Below are 21,087 nucleotides of genomic sequence, written 5' to 3' on the forward strand. Positions count from 1 at the left end.
CATTATATGTCCCTGATCAAAGCAAAGTCAAAGCATAAACAAACTAAACATTATTAGAATCAACAATTGCACATTCGTTCGCAGTCTTACGGTATAGACAAAAAGTGTTTGACAGATTTTCTCTGTTGTAATTTCTCAATTTGCTCTCTTTTTGGTTACCATGGAAATTTAGATGAAGGCAATTATCATCACCCACCAGGCCAGCAATTGGGGTAGAACATTTCAGATTTAGCTCCTACACTTCAGCTGTCAAACACTACAACCTAAGACTGACTTGTGATGTAGCCTACATAAACGCGCGAGTGATGGATAGGAAAAATCAGGCGCGCTGAGGTGCACTACCACAAACATTGGCTGTGTGTGTCTCAAATTCATCAAGCACTCCTGCTTTGCATCATCAGTTTTATTGGATTCCTGGAGCTCATCACATAAACTGACAGCGATTTTAAGCAGTAGCTGTTGGCGCTCGTGCACCAGTCAGCCTACGCCCACTGAATTTATACCGCCCCCTCCTCTATCCTCCGGTGCAAAGGACGGAGAGCGCGAAGGAGACGCGTCCGTGCGAAGTTGCCATCGGTGGGAATATTCGTTTAGAGGAAGTCTCCGAATCCGTCTCAAACGACAAAAATGGATGAAATGGAAGAGGAGTTAAAATGCCCGGTGTGCGGCTCATTTTTCCGCGAGCCGATCATCCTGCCGTGCTCGCATAATATATGCCTGGCCTGTGCGAGAAACATCCTTGTGCAGACGCCCGACGCCGAATCCCCGCAGAGCAGCCGCGCGTCCGGCTCCGGCGTCTCCGATTATGATTACTTAGACCTAGATAAGATGAGCCTGTACAGCGAGGCGGACAGCGGATACGGCTCTTACGGCGGGTTCGTGAGCGCACCGACCACCCCGTGCCAGAAGTCCCCTAACGGGGTGCGAGTTTTCCCCCCAACCGTGCCTCATCCGCCCCAGGCGCAACACCACCTGCTGCCTCACACCGGCGTCCTCCCGCCGGTCCCGCGGAATTCCTGCCTCACCTGCCCGCAGTGCCACCGCAGCTTGACTCTGGACGACCGGGGGCTCCGGGGCTTCCCCAAGAACCGCGTGCTCGAGGGAGTGGTGGACCGGTACCAGCAGAGCAAAGCGGCTGCGCTCAAGTGTCAGCTTTGCGAGAAGAGTCCCCGCGAGGCGACGGTCATGTGCGAGCAGTGCGACGTGTTCTACTGCGACCCGTGCCGCCTCCGGTGCCACCCGCCCCGGGGTCCGTTGGCCAAACACCGGCTCGTGCCGCCGGCGCAAGGCAGAATCAGCCGCCGCACGAGCCCCCGGAAGATCTCCACCTGCACCGAGCACGAGCTGGAGAACCTGAGTATGTACTGCGTCCAGTGTAAGACCCCCGTGTGCTACCAGTGTCTGGAGGACGGCAAACACTCCACTCATGAGGTCAAAGCGCTGGGGGCCATGTGGAAGCTCCACAAGGTGGGGAAACTGGTTGAGGTTGTTGTTGTTGATGTTTCTTTATTACATTTCCCCCCGAATGATTAAAAAAACATCTCTGACCAAATGGTTTTAGGCTGATATCACAGATAAACATCCTGGTCTAGATGTCTCTCAGCCTGGTCTTCAGTAGGTTTAGCTAGTGAGCCTGACCAGCTGAAAATGCCCTAAACCCTTTTAAAATCAGCTAAAATCAGCTTAAATGTTGTTTTTTCAGCTTGCTGAACGCTCTGGTTTAAGTGTATGTGATAGTGCAGTAAGACTTGTCACTGTGATGGGTGAGACACCACCGGTCTAATTAAAACACAGCGCACGACACAGCCAGCCATGATTCAGGCCAAATGAAAAACACTTGTGCTCCATCTTTCCGGTTTAGATTTAACAGGAAAAGGTATAAAGGACAAACCTTTTGGAAATATGTTTTGGATTTTGAGTAATCTATGATAACTGCAGTGCACGGTCAGGGCTGCTTTATAGGGATGGAGGTTTAATTCTCCTGTGGTGTTGTGATGCACGTTTTAATTAAAATATGTTTGTTGATTGAACTCAAATATACAGGTTGCTCCTGTTAACTGTGTGTGTGTCTGGATTCCTCAGGGAATGTGCAAAACCGCTGTGACACAGGCCAGTTGTTGTAGCAACATAGGGCAGAGAGCTGATTTACTGTCTGTCTGTCTGTGAAGGAGAAAGGAGTGTATCCAAAGGAGAGCCAAAGAATGAGGGAAGAGTTCACTCTCTTTCTCTTAGTCCTAACATGCTGCACCGTGCGAGTCAATAAGTTTAAGTAAAATTGTGAGTGACTCGCAGCTAGACCATTTTATTTAATCAGAAACCATAAACATGAGCAATCAACAGGTAGGGAGATGATGGATCAATAAGCACATGGTTTGACATGGCACACAAAAGTCATGTCTGTACATTAACCTTTTAATTTACAAATATTTTTGTTGTTGTGAGACAATATTGGTGATGCATCAATATTAAAATTCTGGGTGATATGATAGGCCAATAATTATTGTCATGTTATGGCTGATAACCAATAAATGGGTGATATGTTGAATATAGTAATTTTAAATGTATTAAGTGAATTTAGGCACCACAACATTATAATATACAATATAAAAAATAATGTTCATTCTGAGATTTGCTAAAGATTACATTTAAAGGGGTCATTACAAGGATTTTTTATTTTATTTTAATGTGTTCCTTGTGGTTCACTAAAAGTTTTTATTTGTACAAAAAAATATATATGTGGAAGAACTATTATTTTCTACCTTCATTCTGACCCTCTGTCTGAAAGGATCAGTTTTTAAAGGGCAGCTCTTTTAAGGCTTAATTGTCAGTAAATGGCTACTTTTATGATTGGCTAATGTCACTGCTTAGGAAACAGTATCAGCATCCAAACCCTATGAGTAACTGTTTTAAAAACATCCATATAAAACCGTAATTTACAGACAAAGTATTATGAAATCATTGACTCGCGATTTGTGATGCAGTTGCTGTCAGATTCAATACAATTGGCTGCTTCATCTGTTAACCCTTAAATGCAGAAATGTTTCGCCAATCATTATTACATATTTGGGTCTTTAGAGACCCGGATCTATATCTAACACAGATGGATCTCTACCTGTCGTGATAATATAAAACACTCCTGATTTTAGAGTTACCATTATAGAAGAATAAAATAAAGCATATTTTGTTACTTTTTGGAGCTTAAAGGGTTCAGTTTTAGTTAATCACTGTCCTCATCAGAGCTCATTTCCCAGTACATTCAGCATCTGGTTCATATTTGAGATCTCAAATATATTCTCATAGGAACATAGGGTAAAAGGGGGAAAAAATAGGGGAAAAGGGTATTCTTTTATAATTTTATTATTTTTTCTTGTTGTATTGTTTATAATGAATTGATTAAGGAATACTGAGAAGGTTGATATATAACTTTAAAAAATTAATGAGGAGGAGGGTAGTGAATGACGTCCCGGGTAACTAAAGACCTGAGGTATGCGTTTAATGGTTAACGAAAGTTTCTTTGCGAACTCTTAATTTTTCCTCGTTTACAAAGCAATCTGTGGTCAAATTTTCTGAACAAACATATAATCCTCCAATGTGATACTGGACACCATTAAAATAATTAAACCATCCAGTTGTTCCTGATCCTGGTATTCTTCTGAAGTCTCTACAGAAATAAGCAAATTAACTGTTTAGATAGAATGCATCAAAGCGAACTTTCCTTTATGCTTCTATTCACTCTTCCAATTGTACTGTTGTCGATAGACTCTGAACGGACATCTGTATACTGTATCGAGTGTATACAGCGTCATATAATGGGTTATATTTCCTTTTGCTGCTCTCATTCAGTGCAGGCAAGTATCAGCCGTTAAGCGATGGTGCAATGATGTAAAACTATTTGTTTTGATGTCTTGCTCTGGAGGCAAAGAAGCATTAAATTGGTCAAAAGTGACATAATATTACAAAAGATTTCATTTTTAAAAATGCTTTAAAAACGTTCTATTCCCCAACAAATCCTGAAGTTATCAATGTTTAATGCTTAATATTTTTGTTTTTTACAGTTTTCACAAAAATATTAAGTAGCACAACCTTTTTAAATATTGATAATAATAAGAAATATTTCTTGAGCAGCTTATCAGCATATTAGAATGATTATTAAAGGATCATGTGACACTGAAGACTGGAGTAATGATGCTGAAAAATCTGCTTTGTCTTCACAGGAATTTATTACTTTTTAAAACATAACACAACATTACTGCTTTTACTGTATTTTTGATTAAGTAAATGCAGCCTTGGTGAGTATAAGAGACTTTCAAAAACATTAACAAATCTTTTGAACAGTTATGTATCTAATATTGACTGAAAAATCACTATACATTTTTACTCTATCAATTAGAAATGAAATAAAATAATAGTACATAAAAAAATTGTACATTTAAGGCATGTGGTTGCATTTTATTTAGCATTTTGACTGTTTTATGGTACTAATATTCACCCCTCTTTCATTTTTGAAATTTTATGGGCAGACAGATGGGAGAGCAGAAAAAGTTACTTAATTCAAGCACTGCATTCTATGTGCCAAGCTACATAATTTTAGGGTTTTAGTCACTTTACTCTCTGTTCATAGCTCCATGTCTGATGTTGTGATTGCATAATATCAGTTTGAACTGGGACAGCAGCATTATGGCAAACCCAAATACAGCTCCCCCTTTTAGCACCTGCGGACACACACACACACACACACACACACACACACACACACACACACACACACACACACACACACACACACACACACACACACACACACACACACACACACACACACAAGATCTTGGATCAGTGTCCTCTACTACGGTCCCATCTGTAGCTTTTTCACTGAACACTGGTGAGCTGGCCTCATATCAGAGGAAAATGGCCTCTTTCCGCACTGCAGACACTTGCTCGTCATTCACTAAACAGATTGTAGTTTTGCTTTAGCCTCAGGTCCCCATATGCTACTTTTTCTGTCATTTTCTCCATCTATCTCTCGGTGTCACATACACAGACACTTACACAGCAAGCAGGAAATGGGGCCTGTGTGTTGATGCTATAAAAGATTTGTACTTGAAGGGAACATATTCCTGCTTTTTGCAACAGTGCAAAATATTTGTCGTGAGCACATGAAAGTCTGTATATTTGTATTTTGCAAAGGTCCCTTTAAGTGCCCCCACTTAATTGTGATTAAAAAAAAGTTAATTTTCCAGTGAAAAAGGCTGGCGTTAGATTCTGGAACTGGTTTATCTTTAGTACAAAAAAGACATAAACGTATTTACAATAGAATGAGGATTTCCATCTTTTACAGTGCAAATATGGATGATTTCCACAATTTCTTACTTGTAACACTCTTTAAGTCTCTCTAGTAGATGCAACCAAGTGGAAATACAGAAAAAAATATTGCTTCCAAACTTGTTTCTCTTGTTGTCCCTTTCACTCTGACGCTGTCTTCCATTGTATGGACAAACTAGTACTGTGTGTATTCGTGTGTAATGCAGATATGTTGGGCTTTCTAGTATGTAGTATTCTAGTGTGTAACACTGCGATATGACTTACTTCAAGTTTTTAAAAAATTACAAAAATGTACAACCGTTATTAACTGTAAGGCAAGACACCACAGGTAAATGTGATAAATAATTTTACCAAATAGATATGACCACATTCCCCAGTTGATTAATCGCAGTTTGAGACAATTGTTTTTTTATGACAAGTTTTCTGAAATATGCAAATGAGGCATGCTCTAATTAAATATGCAATAGCTAATTTGCACACATTTCCAGAATGGAAATCTGAAAACACTGTCAACAAATGCCTTTTCACCATATTTCTAGGAATAAAATGTTAAATAAAGTAGGTGAATGATATGAACAAAACCCTCTGTAAAAACCTTTGGAATAAAACTGGAATGTTTGGTGTAAGTGATAAAGCTGAGGAAATACTAATTTTGAGAAAATATAAAATAATATCTTAAATGTGTATTGTGGATGCTTTCTTTCCACTTGTCTAAACGAAGACATGTTATGGAAGCAAAATAGCTCAAAATCTTTAAATTGACCAGTGCAAGAAAAAAACCCAATTTTTTTGGGTGATAGTTTTTTCAGGTTTTGCTTGTAATGTCTTGCCTATTTTACTAATAATGTCTGTAATATCTATTTAACTAATGGGTTTGTAGCAACTGTGCTCTTATTACAGAACCATCCCAACTAGAATCTTGTCTTATTTGTTTAGTAACCATGGTGATGTCAGCTCTCATTTAGGACAAAGATTTAAGATCAGATGTTTCTGTATCATTGCCCCTGCTGGGTTCTCGTCGCACTTCAGTATGTAAGGTGCTAGTCTGTTAGTATGTAGGGGTTTAGTGAGTAAAGCTGTAACGTGTTTGGCTTTAGTGTGTAAGGCTGTCATATGTAGGGCTCTAGTATGTAATGTTATGGAGTGTAATAATCATATAGCCCTGTAATGTAGTATGTAGGCCATAGAGAGAAATTTGGAGCACTGTGTTTCATTCCTTGTTCTCTCACTTTTGTTCCTCGTTTGAGAACAGACCACAAATGAAAGTGGAGGTCTCTCGGCGGATGGTTGTCATAGCAATGTGAGAACATTTATAATGGGATATTTTTCCCACTCTAAAGCAACATCCTTTGGCTATGCCTGACGCACACACACACATACGCACATGCACTCCTCTTCCTATTCTCTCACCCACTCTTTAAATGACAGATTTAATGACTAACCTCTCACAAATTGTCACTTTCTCTCTCAAACACATTTTATGTAGATCCCTGATTCCTGTTGCAGCAGTTTGAACTGCTCTGAACTGTGTTAAATAAAGTGTTAAGAGTACTGAAAAAATGTATTTTATTAAACATAGCAAAACTGGATTAAATATAATTTTAATAAATCATTGAATTTCTTTATGGTTTGAAATCTAATAAAGCACTATTTCGAAGTAAATAGGATAAAAAGTCCACACTGAAATAATGTAGACATATATGTACTGTGCATAAGTTTAGGGTCAGTAAGATTCCCCCCGAATGAAATTAATACTTTTATTTAATAACGATGCAATAAACTGATCCAAAGTAGCAGTAAGAACATTTATAATGTTACAAAAGATTTCTATTTCAAATAAATGCTTTTTTATTCATCGAAGAATCCTGGAATTTTTTTAATCATATTTTCTATAAAAATGTCAAGCAGCACAACGGTTTTCAACACTGATTAATGCTTAAGAAATGAATGCTTTAATTCAAAAGTGACAGTAAAGACAATATTGTTACAAAAGATTTCAATTAAAAAAAATGCTGTTCTTTTGAACTTTCTATTCATCAACAAATCCTGAAATTATCAATGAGCATCAAATTATTTTTTGAGCATCAAATCAACATATCAGAATGATTTCTGAAGGATCATGTGATACTGAAGAATGGAGTAATGATGCTGAAAATTCAGCTTTGCCATCACAGTAATGAATTACATATTAAAACAGATTAAAATTGAAAAGGGTTATTTTAAATTGTAATGATATTTCACAATAATCAAATAAATGTGAAATGCGGACCTTCTTTCAAAAACATTCAAATATTAATGAACCAAAACTTTTGAATGGAAGTGTATTTTATAGTAAAACAAAAATAATAAAATTCACTTGTTTTGAATGATTATTTTCTCACAATACTAAACTGAAATTATTTTCTAATAATAAGTTGTTATACTTTTATCCTTTGTGCAGAACAAGCTTTAGTAAAGTTAGTTAAGTAAAGTTCACTTGCTCTTTATCTATATCGTTTAATCTCTCTTACCTTCTGTCATTATCTCTCCAGGGACAGCTCTCTCAAGCACTGAATGTTCTGTCTGATCGGGCCACAGAGGCCAAAGAGTTCCTGGTGCAGCTCAGAAATATGGTACAACACATACAGGTACAACAAACACACGCACTAACACTTATACTCTCATACAGTGCACTTGTGATGTGATCTGATTCTGTCCTCTCCTTGTGCTCTAGGAGAATGGAGTTGAATTCGAGGCATGTTTGGTCGCCCAATGTGATGCTCTGATTGAAGCTCTCAACCGCAGGAAAGCTCAGCTTCTCAGCAGAGTAACCAAAGAACATGAACACAAACTCTCAGTAAGCACAACCACACACAAAACATTCCTTGAGTTCTTGAAGAGATTCCAAAAAATAATCTCTAAAAACTCTATCTCAGTTATTGGGTGACGTTCTTCATTTGAGGAGCTAATTTATGCAATGCAAATTAACCACAAAAGCAGAACGACAGCTCTCTGTTGTGTTTTTGAGGTAAAGGGAAAGTTGGAAAAACCCCGAATCACACCAAGTCACAAATTGATTTCTTAATTGGAGGTTTAGTGACTGCCAGCTTGAGGATTTTTAGTGTGTGCTAGCCTAGAACTGATGAATAAATTAGTTTAACGCATTTTTTATTGCAAGCAAGGGGATTCATTTTTTTTTGAGAATAGAACTACAGAAGAACACATTGATAAAGTAGTGTTTAGTTTATTTCGATGTTTTTGAACTTTAAAATCAGCACTCACTGTAAAAAATAATTTGTTGTTTCAACTTAAAGCAAGTGTTCGTGCTGCCTTAAAATTTTAAGTTTAGTCAACTTGAAATGTGAAGTTGTACTAAGTAACAACTTGCATATTTGAGGTGACTAAACTTAAAATTTTAAGGCAGCATGAACATGTCACGATGCCTGTGTGCTGGACTTTTAAGTTGAATTGCTTTTATTGTTTCTGTGTTCTCCTCTCCTGTTTCCCTTGTTTGAGTTACCATAGCAACCCGGATTAGTTCTTAACAGTCCCACAGGTGTTACTTGTTTCCTTGTCATCTTGTTAGTTTCCCTGTGTGTACATAGCCCTGTGTTTTAGTCTGTCTTTGTGATTTGTTTCCTTTTGCTTTTTGCATTCTTGTTCCTGTTCAGGGGTATATTCCTGAAAGCAAGGTTATCTTACCGTCACACATATCCTGAACTCTCGGTTGATTAAACCAAACCTTGCTTACTTGAGGAATGCTGGTTCCAAGAACGCGTCCGGGAGTAAGTTCATTCAACTCAGAGTATGTTCATGGTTAACACACCAGATGTTCTCAACAGAGCAACAATTCGACAAGTCACCATGGAAATTGACGCTAAGAAAAAGCGCGCCATACTACTTTTTTCTTCCTCTTCTGTTAAATGCTGATTTACATACTTTTACATACATTTCGCCACTTATTTGGTGGTTGTGCAATCATTTTTCAGTCTTTTCGTTTAATAATCTTTAATCACTGTGAATAAGAACTATATTGTTTTTTGATACTAATTATATAATAAAAAGAAAGACTGATTAAACTAAATACAGTCTGTGCTTGCAAAGATAACATGGCTGTATAAGTTTTTGTTCATTTTGCTTCCACATTGCTTGAAAGGTAAGATATATCATATCATGTATGTCTTTTATTATAGAAATACATTATAGCATAGAAAACGTTGCAAAAATAAAAAAAAACATTTGGATGCAGATCAACGATGTGTAAGATGAGAATTATATTATATATTATTTTGCTATATATTATAATAAAATTAACATCACCTAGTTATAAAAGCGCTTCTATAAATCGATATAACTATATATATATAATATTGTGTGCAATCTGTCATGCTAACTGGAGTCTCATCAATAGATCAGGCATGCACTGAACACCTCTGAGGTAAACTAACCCTGGAACATAACCTCCGGAGCAGGTTATGTTCAGAGAGTATGCTGCTATGGCTACTTACATACCCTGAAAGTTACCTGTTTTTGGAACCGAAAGTTGAGGTTATCCGCTTACTTTACCCTTAAACATACCCGGGTATGTCACATAACCTGCTTTCTGGAATACCCCCGAGGATTATGTTCCCCCTCCTTGGTTGGATTATCTCAGTTTATGCTTTTTTTTATAAACTTTTGCTGCATGTAGATCCTCGCATCACCTCGTCTTTGCCACCGTTGTTGCGGAACACTAACTTTTTTAGTTGAAACAAAAAAAATTATTTACAGTGTGAGACAGAAGATGCAATGTTCTTTTTTTAGGGAAAATTTAGGGCTGAACTTGATTTTGTCCATTGGGAATGGATTGAATCGTTAGATCATTGTGGTTTGCTTGCTATTGCTGTGATATGTGAGTGACAGGTTGTCTTGAAACACCTCATCAGAGAAGAGAAGAGATGTTGCTGAAAGAGGGAGGGGCAGTTATTATGAATAAAGGCACAATATGTAAGATTTGTTTTAAATATTAAAATACACGGTTTGAAATCGCTGTTTTTTCTGACGTCACAACTACCTTGTACCCAATCAGGTCAACGTGCCGGTGGGCTTTAGCATATCATTAACACCGAACTAGCAGGGGAGTCTCGAGAGATGCCATGTTATCCCTGTATATTTTACTATTGATATGAAAAATCGAGGAAGATTTGGCAGTATAGCGGCTGTATGATGTATATTACGATGTTATGATGAACTTTTTGCCTTTCTTCACTGACGTTCTATGATGTTCAAAGCCTTTCTGATGATTGTTTGAAGGCAGACGGAGATGTGAATGGGAACATAGTTTGTGTAACATTAGCAACACATTATTAGCTGTTTGAAAACATAGTCAAGCAAAAGGCTAATCATATTAATTACAGTTATGGATCCGAAGTTGTAAAGAGCGATGCCATTGTGCAGCGTTTACCTCAGTAAGTTGGCAGAGTGAATCTCTGAGCTGGCGTGAGTGGAGGTGGGGCTAATTAGCATATTCAGGGCTCCACATATACTAAATGAAGCAAGTGTGTAGAGTTGAATTCAAGCTATTTTTTCACAGGAAATTTTTTTTAAATATGTAATTTTGGTGATGAAAGATACGTTTTTTTTGTTTGTTTTTCAAAGATGAGTTTTAAGGGTTACAATTATTGACTACAGGGGGACTTTAAATCCAGAGAAATCAGCTATTTCAACCAGTGTAACGTCCAATGTCAAGTCACCTGTCATTGACGTCATATCGACGGTCCTCGATTTGCATACTTTTACTTCCATAGAAACCATGGAAAAACCAAAGACGCTTTAATATATTATGTTTTATTAGACAGATGAGCAACTGTTGGAATACATTTATCAACAGAAAACTAATCATTGTTATATAGCTTAACAGGGTTAGTCTTATTGTTTAAATCTCATGTTTTTTAAATCTCCACAATTTTAATTTGCCAGATAAAGTGACCTGTATGAGTAGTAATTCAGCTCTGCGGCTGTTTCGTTAGAATGAAATAAAATAATGTGAATTTAAGTGATCAAACGTAACTGTAACAAAGTTCAAATTCAGAGAAGGAGACGAACGTTAAACGTAATTTTAATCGTAAAATATGCATAATCAACTAAATAAAAGAAGTGGCAGCAGCCGATGGCGACATCGGAGCATAATAATAATAATGTTGATGGAATGATCTGCCTAACTCAACCAGAGCTTCTGAGTCAGTAGCCACTTTCAAGAAACTGCTGAAGACGTATCTTTTTCGGCAGCACTTGATTCAGTAATACTAACACTTTCTCTTCTATTCTACTATTTAAAAAAAAAAAAAAACCTGCGCTAAATTAAACTAAGAGGGGTCATAGCACTTACGTATTGTTGTCCTACTGTTAGTTTAACTGCTTCTATTGTTCTCATTTGTAAGTCGCTTTGGATAAAAGCGTCTGCTAAATGAATAAATGTAAATGTAAAATGTAATAAAAACAGCAGCATAAAATGTCCCGGGCTCTCTGCCACGCCCTGCTTCATACCACAGTAACGTTAATAAAACTTTAATCCATTAGCTCACCCATTAATATGATTTCTGCATGAGTCCTGTCATATTGCTTTCCATCGTCTGTGGAGATGAAGGCGACCACTCCCATGATTCCACTCTCATTCAAGGCGTCATCAGGCTACGCCTTTGTTATTGTTTTGAATAAGCGACATCTTACATATTGTGCCTTTAAAGATTACGAGAGCACATGCATTTAAAAAAAAGAATGATGTGCATGGATAAATTATTAAAAATAATGTATAATAAATACTGCAATACTCCACAAAAAATAAAAAGTGTTCCTGTTTAATTTCATGGAAATCTCTACACATTTCTGTATTAGGGCAACAGATGACTGGCACTTAGGGTATTTTATATTTTCCCATTAAAAATTCATTAAATCTCTTTTCTGCCAAAGTTGGATTCAGAATGGATTCATGCTTCAGGCAGCAGGGCTAATCAGCAGCCATTGTTGGTGAGTCAAATCAGCCTGTTTCTAGCCCAAGCTTCTATGCCATATGAAAAGGTTTGCTATTATAGGGGGAAAGCAGCTTAATGGTTAAAAATCTGGGCTATTAACTGAAAGAATTTATGTTTAAACTGGAGTCATTGTGTCCTTGACTAAGACTCTGAATCCCAGGCTGCTCCACTGAGACTGCACCTATAGTTAGTTTGCTGTGATTCTCTTCGGTTGAAATGCAGCTATGAAATAACAAGTAATTAAATGGCAAACCAGTGTACTTTTTTACAGTCTTAAGAATTCTAGGAACATCATACAGCTTATAATGCACTAACATGACCCCGATTTTGTTGGCTCTGTCAGTGGGTAGATGATAAATATAACTATTTTTAAAGAACCATTTCTTTAAAGTTTTATATAATCTTAAATATATGTAAATATTTAATACTTTTTGTATTTTGTAGTAGTTTGTGAGTTATAAGGGGAAACTTAAAAAATGTTGTATTAAAATTGTTAGCTACATATTCTTTAATGACTATTTTTGCTGTTTAATTAAATAATAATAATTTAAAAAAAAAAAAAAAAAAAAAAAAAAAAATATATATATATATATATATATATATATATATATGTGTGTTAATAATCCAAATTTCTTCAAGCTGGAGTGATGACACTAACTCAGTTAATATTTTATAGTCTGTGAGTTATAAGAGGAAACTTAAAAATTGTATATTAAAATTGTCCTGGTCTCCCCCTATACTGTTAGTAGCCTTTCACACAGTAATCCCATTAAGTTACTGTAAAATTACCAGAATCACTTTTCAAAGCAAACTTCTTACGTCAGCACATTCGGACCTCGTACGTGTGGTAATCTTCATTCTTTGAGCAAATTCCAATTCGAAGTGAGCATCCTTATGCCCTACCCACTCCGAAAGGCAGGGCCCTTGAAGTGGGGACTTTGGAGGGAGCAGGGCACTTGTGTGTCATAATGAAGCTGTTTGGAATTCGTCATTTGTTCACACACAGCAGCATCATACCGGTAATTTACTGGTAATGTTACAACGTCTCATACTGGTAAATTGCCAACGGATTTACCTAAAGGTCCTATTCACACATGATCTCTTAAAGGGTCACTCCACCCATTTGCATTAAGATTTCCATTGTTAGAAATCCAGTCATACTATTGAATGGTCGTGCAACACTCTTTCATTTTCCCCTGAGACGAAGGAAATCCTCTATTTACCTTTTTCACTTCCTCCTACAATGACGCAAAAATCGTCATTTTACGTCATTGTAGGAGGAAGTGTAAAAGGGGGGGATTTCTGTGAACACTACAAGCACTAGTTCCCACCCTTTCAAATCCCCACATAGGGGGTTGGACCTAATGCGCTAACAGACCTATCAGATCAGTGCCAGTGCGTTTGATTTCACCGGAAGAAACTTTTGGAAAATATGGACGAAGGTACTGAATACACAGGCGGATGCATTATGGAGGATCTGGATTTTGACGAAGTTATGGTAACGTTAGAAACGGATGTTCGTGGCTACCTTTATGAGCCACAGTATAGCGACGAGCAGCTGAGGGCTATGGAGGAACCGGAGGCGGCTGAAGCTGCTGCCACCACAGCCGATGCAGCCGATCTGCCTGCCGCGGACGAGGAGCCCGCAATGGCTCGAGCTGGGGCAGATTGGTGGTGCCTCTGCTCTCACTGTGCGCCAATGGACACAGAACAAGAGTCTGTCTGCTGCCCAGAATTCCAGCGGTGCTATGGTGCAATCGGAGGATGACACGAACGTGTGTGTTGTTGCTCACCCGAGTTTCGCACCCCATATGGATAGCGGCGTCCTGGAGACCTACTTTAGAATACATAACGTCAACTGGCAACGTCAGCCAAAGCCTACAGGGTCAAATGGTCGTCTTTCTGTAAAGTACGTTTATTTTCATTTTGTTAACACGCTAACGTGGCAGGTTCATTGCACAAATATCTTGCAGTTAAGCTAGCTACTGTAGTGGGAGTGGTCTGCGGAGCTGAGCATTGCAATGCACTATGGGGATTGTTGTCTACAATCCACAAGCACTAAAAAGTAATTTTCTGCGTTTTATCGGCCAAGAAGGTCCCAAATTAGAAATTTATGAAACTATTCTACTACATATATGACCCACTTTCAATACATATTCATGTCTCCACCGGTGGAATTACCCTTTAAAGGGATAGTTCACTCAGAAATGAAAATTCTGTCAGAAATTACCCCCCCTCATGTCGTTCCAAACCCGTAAGACCTTCGTTCATCTTCAGAACACAAATGAAGATCTTTTTTATGAAATCTGAGAGCTTTCCGTTCCTCCATTGACAGCCACTACCACTTTGACGCTTCAAAAAGTTCGTAAAACTAACAAAAAAGAGATCGTAAAACTAATCCACATGAATTGAGCAGTTTAGTCCAAATTTTCTGAAGAGACATAATTGCTTTATATGATGAACAAATTGAATTTAGTTTTTATTCACATATAAATATTCATCAATGCACACATCAGTTGTGGTAAACTGAAGCTCAAGCATGTTCACATGATATGCCGGAACCAATAAGGTTCATTCTCGTGTTACACAGCACGTTGATGAGGTTTGTTCTCGCACGTCAAGCAGGTTCGGTTGAGCTTCTGTTCATTTTTGCTTATGGATGTTTAAATGTGAATAAAAGTAAAATCTAAATTAAATCTGTTTGTCATATAAAGCAATCGTGTCTACTCAGATAATTTGGACTAAACTGCTCAATTCATATGGATTAGTTTTACGATATGGAGGGACATAAAGCTCTCAGATTTCATTATAAAGATCTTCACTTGTGTTCCGAAAATGAACGAAAGTCTCACGGTTTTGGAACGACATGAGGGTGAGTAATTATGACAATTTCCATTTTTGGGTGAATGATCCCTGTAACAATAATTGGTAAAGACTGTGTGTAAAGGGAAATGTAAAAATGTAATATTAAAATTGTTAAAACTCCCCTATACTATTAGTCGTATGTGCTTTTGCTGGCATCTTATGTAGGCCTATTCTCTCCTCTTGTCTCCATGGTGCCACAAGCCTGTTCCCATGGTTACAAAGATGTTGGGGTTCTAGTTTTGTCCAGTGGCTTTCTTCAGTTCTGTCTATTTCTGTCTGGGTTGCCGCATTCTTTTTGGATTTGAATGGCTCTTTTGCATCTCATAAATGAAGTGTTTAATGTTTGATTAATTTTGGTATAGTAAGATTGGCTTTGGAAGGACGTTTGTGTGCATCAGTGTGTACGTGTGCATCATGTAAAAGGAATGTAGCCAGTAGGTTTAAGTAGAAGGAGGGACACACTCAGACACACATTCATCCAGTGAAATATGCAAGCATGAAGTGCATTTTTTTTGTGTAAAAGGTCAGTGATGTGTTGCTTGCTCAGAGAGGATGCTGACAATTGGTCCTGCTGTTGCCTAGCAACCCAGCCACATAACAGTTATCATGGATTCATTCTCTTTATCTTTCTTTCTGCCTCTTTATCTCAGGTGGTTCGTGATCAGATATCTCACTGCACGGTGAAGTTGAGGCAGACCACAGGACTGATGGAATACTGTCTGGAGGTTATCAAAGAGAACGACCCCAGCGGCTTCCTGCAGGTCACTAACCCTTTAAATATAGCACTAATGAACCTCATCTGCTGACATAGACCGCAAAGTTAGGGCACTTACGCACCAGAGAAAGACCTGACCAAACTTTTAATGGATGGGGATGTCTAAGATCCATTTTGGGCCTGTTTACGCCTGGTCACTTCATGCGTCTTGTCTGATTGAGTAAAGATCCAAATCAGTTTAGTGCCGCCTCTCTGAAATTCTCATTGGTCAATGAGATAAGGAAATATAGATTTAGAAAATTAAATTTCATGTTTAATTCTATTTAATTTTTACTTTAACTTACTTTTTCTTGTTAGAGTTAAAATATATAAATTGTGAGATTTAAACTTGAAATTGCAAGAAAAAAGTCAGAATTGTGAGAAAAAAAGTCACAATCACCTTTTTTATTTTTATATTCTGCGGCGCAAACAAGCTTCCATAGATATCAGATATTTGTGTATGCTTTTTTATTTAGAATTACCTTTGCCATCATTTAACACTCATTGGGCACTATTTTAACGATCTGAAACGCAAGTGTCAAAGCGCAAAGCGGAAGTAACTTTGTGGGCGGATCCCGGCGCTGTTGCTATTTTCCCGGCGGGATAAATGCCTCTTGCGCCTGGCAAATCTAAAAGGGGCTGGTCTGAAGTAGCTTCATTATTCATAGGTGTGGTTTGGGCGTAACGGGAAACAAACCAATAAGAGCTTTATATCACATTCCCTTTAAGAGCATGATGAACGAGGTACGCTTGTTCCATGGCGCAATACTATTATAACGGCGCATTTACCAGGCGCGCTTCAGAATCGGTTCTCAGCCGAGGAGATCGATGTTCTCGTCAGGGCCGTAAAAGAAAGAGAAGTGACATTTGGGAATGGACAAACCCACCCAAATTAGCTTCGGTTAAACATGCATATAATAATTTGGGTAAATGTGTAAGCTTTATGCCTATTTTCCCCATCGTCATGGACACAACAATGATTTCCCTCGTGTTTTTATATTTTTCCTTAGCATGAGTAAAATAGCATGAGGGAAAGTTTGCGCCGGAACACGCCTCCTCTTTGCGCTGAACCGCCCCAGGGAGCGCAAGTGTATTACTTAGTTAACCGACGTGTGTCTGTGGAGGGAAAAGTCCGCTTTGCGCGGGTGCAAGAATGATACATGCGTCAGTGTACAAAGCCATTTGCGCCGGGTGTAAGATAGGGCCCATTGAAGTTAATCTTTAAAAACACTAATAACTTGTTAATACTGTTATCTTTAGCAATTCTTAAAATAAATATAATTTTTCATGCTGTGCATAATCTCAATTCACATGCAGCATTTTAAAAGCATTTTGATTTTTGCTAAATTATGAATTAAATTTACCTTTTAGTTTTTCACTTTTATTGATTTATACAAAATAGTATTTTTATAAATAGTTTTAAATATTAAAATAATTAATTTTAATATCAGCTGTTCATCAGTTATTGACCATGAACATAATTATCTTATTGGTGTTTGCCAGAACTTTAATATCAGTGTGTCAATACTAGATATTGCTCTTTGTGAGTGTTTATGCAAAACTAGCTTGTAAGCCAGTGTAGCATCAGCAGTCTGTCAATCTTATTGGAGACTTTTGTACACTAATAAGTATAATCTTTTAAATCTATCAAATTAAAAAGATGGGTACATGATATTCAAATGGAAATCTGCCCAGAAATCGTTATAATCCATTATTGGAAAAAAAAATACTTCAGTACTCAAGAATTAGTGTAAAGGGCAAGGAAACTTTGGTTTTCTCAAAAACAAGCACTCTTGCTCAATGACACTTTGCCTTCCAAAACTTTTCTGATCACAAAATGTTTTTTGCTCTGAGGACTCTTATTAAATTAACAGAAGGTCATGCATTTACATAATTGCAACACTTCATTAATTTGACTTAATGCCGTGTAATATATTCTGAATCGCAGTGTGTGTCTGTGTGTGTGTAGATCTCTGATGCTCTGATAAGACGGGTCCATATGACGGAGAACCAGTGGGGGAAGGGCTCTCTGACCCCTCGCATGAGCAGTGACTTTGACCTGACGCTGGACAGCGGACCCCTGCTGCAGACCATACACCAGTTAGACTTTGTCCAGATGAAGGGTGAGTCTGTGTGTGCCTGATTGGGTCTGTTTCATTTTTGCATGGCTTTCCTTAATGGCTTTGTGTGTGTAGTTCCAGCTGCTCCTATTCTTCAGTTAGAGGAGTGCTGTACTCAAACCAACAGTGCGACTCTGTCATGGAAGCAGCCGCCTCTCTCCACCATAGCTGTGGAAGGCTACATTTTAGAACTGGATGATGGGACTGGAGGCCAGTTCAGAGTGAGTGTCACATACACACATTGAACCTTTCTATGAAAAGAAGAAAAATCCTTCTGGTTCATGAAAAATTCATATGAGAGTGGATAGATGAAACAAGTTTTAGCTTAAAGTCACCATGAAATCAAAACTAGCAATTCTTATTTTTATGGAATATTTCAGAATATTTATAGTAAATGATTTATCCGTGCACATCATTATTTTTTTATGTACCTGTCACGGTGTGGTGTGAACAGAAGAAGGCGAAGGAGTCCACAAGTTCTAATTCAAACACTTTACTAAAAATAAACTTCAGGGAGGAACAGACATGCACGATATATACATACACACACGCAAAATAGAACTAACCACGGACAAAGACAGGCTGAACTGAAAATAACTAAATACAAACACAAATGAACAATAACGAGGGGAGCATAGGTGACAAGGATGATGAAGATGACAGGCAGGTGCGGGTAAATGAGGGAGTGAGTTCATGTGTGAAGACAAGAGGGATGCTGGGAAGTGTACTGCAGACGATGACACCCTGAAGGCTGACAAGGGCGTGGCCTAGCCGGGGTAGGAAGCCTCCAGGGTGGAGAAGGCCCTTCAGGTGATTGTGGAGGAGACAACCCTTCAGGAGGCTGTGGCGGAGAAGACCTTTCGGGTGACCGTGACGGAGAGGACCATTCGCGTGACCATGGTGGAGAGGACCCTTCGGGTGGCCATGGTGGAGAAGACCCTTCGGGTGACCATGGCGGAGAGGACCCTTCGGGTGACCATGGTGGAGAGGACCCTTCGGGTGGCCATGGCGGAGAGGTCTCTTCGGGTGGCCATGGAGGAGAGGACCCTTCGGGTGGCCATTGCAGAGAGGACCCTTCGGGTGACCATGGTGGAGAGGACCCTTCGGGTGGCCATGGCGGAGAGGACCCTTGGTTGGCCATGGCGAGAGGACCCTTCGGGTGGCCATGCTGGAGAGGACCCTTCGGGTGGCCATGGCGGAGAGGACCCTTCGGGTCGCCATAGCGGAGAGGACCCTTCGGGTGGCCATGGCGGAGAGGACCCTTCGGGTGGCCATGGGGAGAAGACCCTTCGGGTGGCCATGGCGGAGAGGACCCTTCGGGTGACCATGGCGGAGAGGAACCTTTGGGTGACCATGGCGGAGAGGACCCTTGGTTGGCCATGGCGGAGAGGACCCTTGGTTGGCCATGGCGAGAGGACCCTTCGGGTGGCCATGCTGGAGAGGACCCTTCGGGTGGCCATGGCGGAGAGGACCCTTCGGGTCGCCATGGCGAAGAGGACCCTTCGGGTGGCCATGGCGAGAGGAACCTTTGGGTGGCCATGGCGAGAGGACCCTTTGGGTGACCATGGCGGAGAGGACCCTTCGGGTGGCCATGGCGAGAGGACCCTTTGGGTGACCATGGCGGAGAGGACCCTTCGGGTGGCCATGGCGGAGAGGACCCTTCGGGTGGCCATGGGGAGAAGACCCTTCGGGTGGCCATGGCGGAGAGGACCCTTTGAGTGGCCATGGTGGAGAGGACCCTTCGGATGGCCATGGTGGAGAGGACCCTTCGGGTGACCATGGCGGAGAAGACCATTCGGGTGACCATGGCGGAGTGGACCCTTTGGGTGGCCATGGTGGAGAGGACCCTTTGGGTGACCATAGCAGAGAAGACCTTTCGGGTGACCATGGCGGAGAGGACCCTTCGGGTGACCATTAGGGATGGGAATCGAGAACCGGTTCTTCTTCAGAACCGGTGCCCAGTGAACCAATTCCTTGGAACCGTTAGGATGCCTGCTTAACGATTCCGCTTATCGGTTCCGCTCGTTGCAAATGTGTCATTACGTGACACACGCGCTGCCTTGTTTTGGTTCAGAACGCAGCAAACATGGCATCGAGGCAGAAGCGCTCTAAAGTTTGGTTATATTTTACGCGAAAAGACGACAATATGGAGGCGCCATCTAGGGCTTAAAATCAAACTTCATTCACGCACACATATATGAAACACTTGCATACATGTATACTAAGTAGTCAAACATATGTACAAAGCTGAATGCTCCTCAAACAAATACGTATGAAATGCGACACACCTAAAGTCGCTCACGCACATGTACGCAAACTCTACACACACAAGATGCGCAGAACTCTCCAGGCACATACTCATATGAGACGTGCGCGCGCACACACAAACTCTCCACGCATATACTCATATTAGACACGAGCACACACACTCAAACTCGCGCACATACTCAATGAGAGTATGACGGCGCCTCATAACAATACGGTCACTTGCAACACTTGTAAAATTTCCATTTCGTCAAAGGGGGGAACTACCTCCAATATGCAGAAACATTTGGCCACACACACTCAGCATGAACAGACTTTAGTCCCCTGAAACTTAAACTGGAATGTCACTGTTTCTGTCACTGCGACTTCAGGAACAGGCGAACGTGCACACACGCACGCACACATCACTTTTGAGATAAAATTGAAAATTGAGGATGCAGTGCATGTAATGCATCGACATATCGAATTGAACTGAATCGATGACATGATAATCGGAATCGAACCGAACCGTGAGACCAGTGTAGGTTCACACCCCTAATACCCTGTGCTGTGTCAGCGAGTTAATAATAATTAGCAAAAAAATAAGTTAAGTTATAAGTTCAATAATTTAATACAAACAAACAAATTTGTACTTATTTCCTCACCCAATGAGAATCAATAAGAGAATCGATAAGGAATCGAATCGATAAGCAATATCGATAATGGAATCGGAATCGTTAAATTCTTATCAATTCCCATCCCTAGTGACCATGGCGGAGAGGACCCTTCGGGT

The 21,087-nt window shown here is 39.7% G+C and overlaps 1 protein-coding gene across 4 annotated transcripts in view; it reads left to right on the forward strand.

Annotated features, from left to right (window-relative positions):
- Positions 1–518: 518 nt before the first annotated feature.
- The window catches only part of trim9 (tripartite motif containing 9), a 41,426-nt gene continuing 20,857 nt past the window's right edge, over positions 519–21,087 (forward strand). For 3 of the 4 annotated variants that reach the window (XM_077236492.1, XM_077236494.1, XM_077236493.1), the window contains exons 1-6: positions 524–1,467; positions 7,854–7,949; positions 8,036–8,158; positions 15,827–15,937; positions 17,900–18,053; positions 18,126–18,271. In XM_077236492.1, coding sequence (XP_077092607.1) covers positions 628–1,467; positions 7,854–7,949; positions 8,036–8,158; positions 15,827–15,937; positions 17,900–18,053; positions 18,126–18,271 — 1,470 coding nt within the window. In that variant the 5' untranslated portion in view covers positions 524–627. Of the gene's footprint in view, positions 1,468–7,853; positions 7,950–8,035; positions 8,159–15,826; positions 15,938–17,899; positions 18,054–18,125; positions 18,272–21,087 lie in introns of all 4 variants that reach the window. The other variant, XM_077236495.1, reaches the window with a different exon arrangement.

This window comes from Siphateles boraxobius, unplaced genomic scaffold (genome assembly GCF_051911475.1).
Source record: "Siphateles boraxobius isolate OS27281-9 unplaced genomic scaffold, OSU_SipBor_1 20, whole genome shotgun sequence".
Taxonomy (NCBI): Eukaryota; Metazoa; Chordata; class Actinopteri; order Cypriniformes; family Leuciscidae; genus Siphateles; species Siphateles boraxobius.